The 1,987-nt window shown below is 49.6% G+C and overlaps 1 protein-coding gene across 1 annotated transcript; it reads right to left on the bottom strand.

Moving 5' to 3' along the window:
* Positions 1–304: 304 nt before the first annotated feature.
* On the bottom strand, positions 305–1,266 carry LOC115688639 (uncharacterized). The gene is made up of 2 exons (XM_030614520.2): positions 1,073–1,266; positions 305–964 (listed from the first exon to the last, which is right to left on the bottom strand). Exon 2 carries the CDS (start codon positions 945–947, stop codon positions 525–527), a length of 423 nt encoding a protein of 140 aa, XP_030470380.1. The 5' UTR covers positions 948–964; positions 1,073–1,266; the 3' UTR covers positions 305–524.
* Positions 1,267–1,987: the final 721 nt, after the last annotated feature.

Genomic DNA, 1,987 nt, shown 5'->3' with positions numbered 1-1,987 from the left:
CTTAAAGCTTTTCACGTCGGGCATTATGCGACTCGCGTACGTGCCCCGAGAGTACCTAATAATTTTCCCTACTCTGAATAGTCTTACCTCGGTCCGATGTTGCCCTGAAAGAACCACAGGCAATCAATGGAGCTAGGGCCCCCATTCTTTGTACCTGCACATCATTGAAGAAAACTCCAAAACCTCGGGGGACAGAGAAGATGAGTCCCTTGATGCACAACCAATCGGGACCACCACCATGAAAGGTCTCCGCCATCATTTCCCCTGTTCTTGGTGGGGCAATACCGTTGCATTACGCAACTGCGAAAGAAAACAGCCCATCTGGTTCGCAAGAGGAACGTGTTCCTGTCCTTTGCAATCCCATGATTCAATCGTTGTCTCTTTTATGCAGAATGCTAACGCCCGGACGCCGGCCGCCGGATGCGGCGGCGGCGGGGTCGAGTTTTATTCAAGTTATAAGTACTAAGATATGTCGAGCTGCTGACGGCGGAATCGATGGCATTGTACCTGCGATTCGGGGAGCTCTAGCCTCTCCCTTGGCTGCTGCGCTGAGCGTCCAGGATTCGCCGCAGGAGATGCTTCAGGCGGCCGATCAGCTCCTCCGCAGAATGCCGGGGCGGGACCGGGGATCGGTACCGCCTGCAGAGCTCGGAGTGCCGGCCCAGCGCCTCCTCCAGCCTCGCCGCCTCTCTCCCCGGTCCAGCCGCCGCCGCCGCCGCCGCCGCCTCGGACATCGCGTCCTTGATGGCCTCCTCGCAGAGCCCGCACGCCCACCGGCCCCCGTGCCGCTCCCGCACGCGCCGCGCGTAGCCGGGCGTGCACTCCTCCTTGAACCCGCAGCAGCAGCACTCCGCGACCTCGAGCGGGGCCAGCCTGATCGCCTGCTGGGAGGCAGAGGCCGCGGCGGGCCTCTTCGCCTTGGCGTCGCTCAGCACCATCGCAATCATCGCGCTTCTTCGCTTCTCTGCAACACGTTCCACAACCGCCGGTGAGTGCTACCATCGCCGCAGCTCGACTCCATAATACTCGGCAGTCTGAAAACTTTTCGAATAAAGCTCGATACCGGACTTACCCGAAACCGGCGGGAGAGACCGCGGTTACCGCTCCTTCTCCCACTGGATTTCCGCAACTTCGATGTCGCCGCCGCCGCCGCCTGCAAGGAGGAGCTCGAATGGCATATGCATCTCAGAGAGCCTCGACAGGCTCTTCTTCCTTCCTCCTTCCTCTTCTTCTTCCTGGAGCGAATTCCCGACCGTTCTGCGTTCTACAGCGAGACCGGAGATGAGAGAGAGAGAGAGAGAGAGAGAGAGAGTTTTTTTGTTATTTGTTTTATCTGTACATTTAAACAAAATTCCTTTCTTATATTAGATACGAATACGACGTACGGAACTTATTATGCGCTTATTTCGCGAAAAATGAACGATTCCGATAATATCTTTTCGCGAAGATGGATTTTGCATGTGTCGCTTGAAATAATTAAATAATGAAAACGTTTTTTTGTTCGTCCACACTTGTAATCGATATAAGTGATTTTTTTGTAAGAATATTCTTCGAATTATTCGTTTTTCGCAAAAGAAATGGACCTTACAATTAAATTTAGATGAAATTACAACTTTCTGTATTGTTTTTAGGGATAAGTGCATTTGAAGTCCCAAAATTTGTTGCGGAAGTGCAATTGAGTCTTGAAACTTTCAAAGAGTATAATTAAATCTTAAAACTTGTCACAAAAGTGCAATTGAATCCTAAAATTTTATAAAAAAAAAAAACACAATCAAGTCCCAAAACTTGTTAACATTTTCCATTTGTCAAGTTGGATATGGACGGAGTTAATGGAAAGACTTGGTTGCACAAACTCGACAAGTTTTATGGCTCGATTGCACTTTTTGAAAGTTTTAGGACTCAATTATACTTTTCATGATTTTCAATACACTTATCCATTATTTTTATATGGCTAAAGTCCATTATTTTGTTAGTCGCTCTTTTGTGC

This window comes from Syzygium oleosum, unplaced genomic scaffold (genome assembly GCF_021117445.2).
Source record: "Syzygium oleosum isolate NSW1041296 unplaced genomic scaffold, Sole_v2.1 Sole_v2.04, whole genome shotgun sequence".
In the NCBI taxonomy this organism is placed as follows: domain Eukaryota; kingdom Viridiplantae; phylum Streptophyta; class Magnoliopsida; order Myrtales; family Myrtaceae; genus Syzygium; species Syzygium oleosum.
This window is presented reverse-complemented; position numbering and strand designations above follow the sequence as displayed.

What these genes read in the sequence shown, in the direction of transcription:
- LOC115688639 (XM_030614520.2), bottom strand. Translation starts at nt 947, where the DNA reads ATGATTGCGATGGTGCTGAGCGACGCCAAGGCGAAGAGGCCCGCCGCG.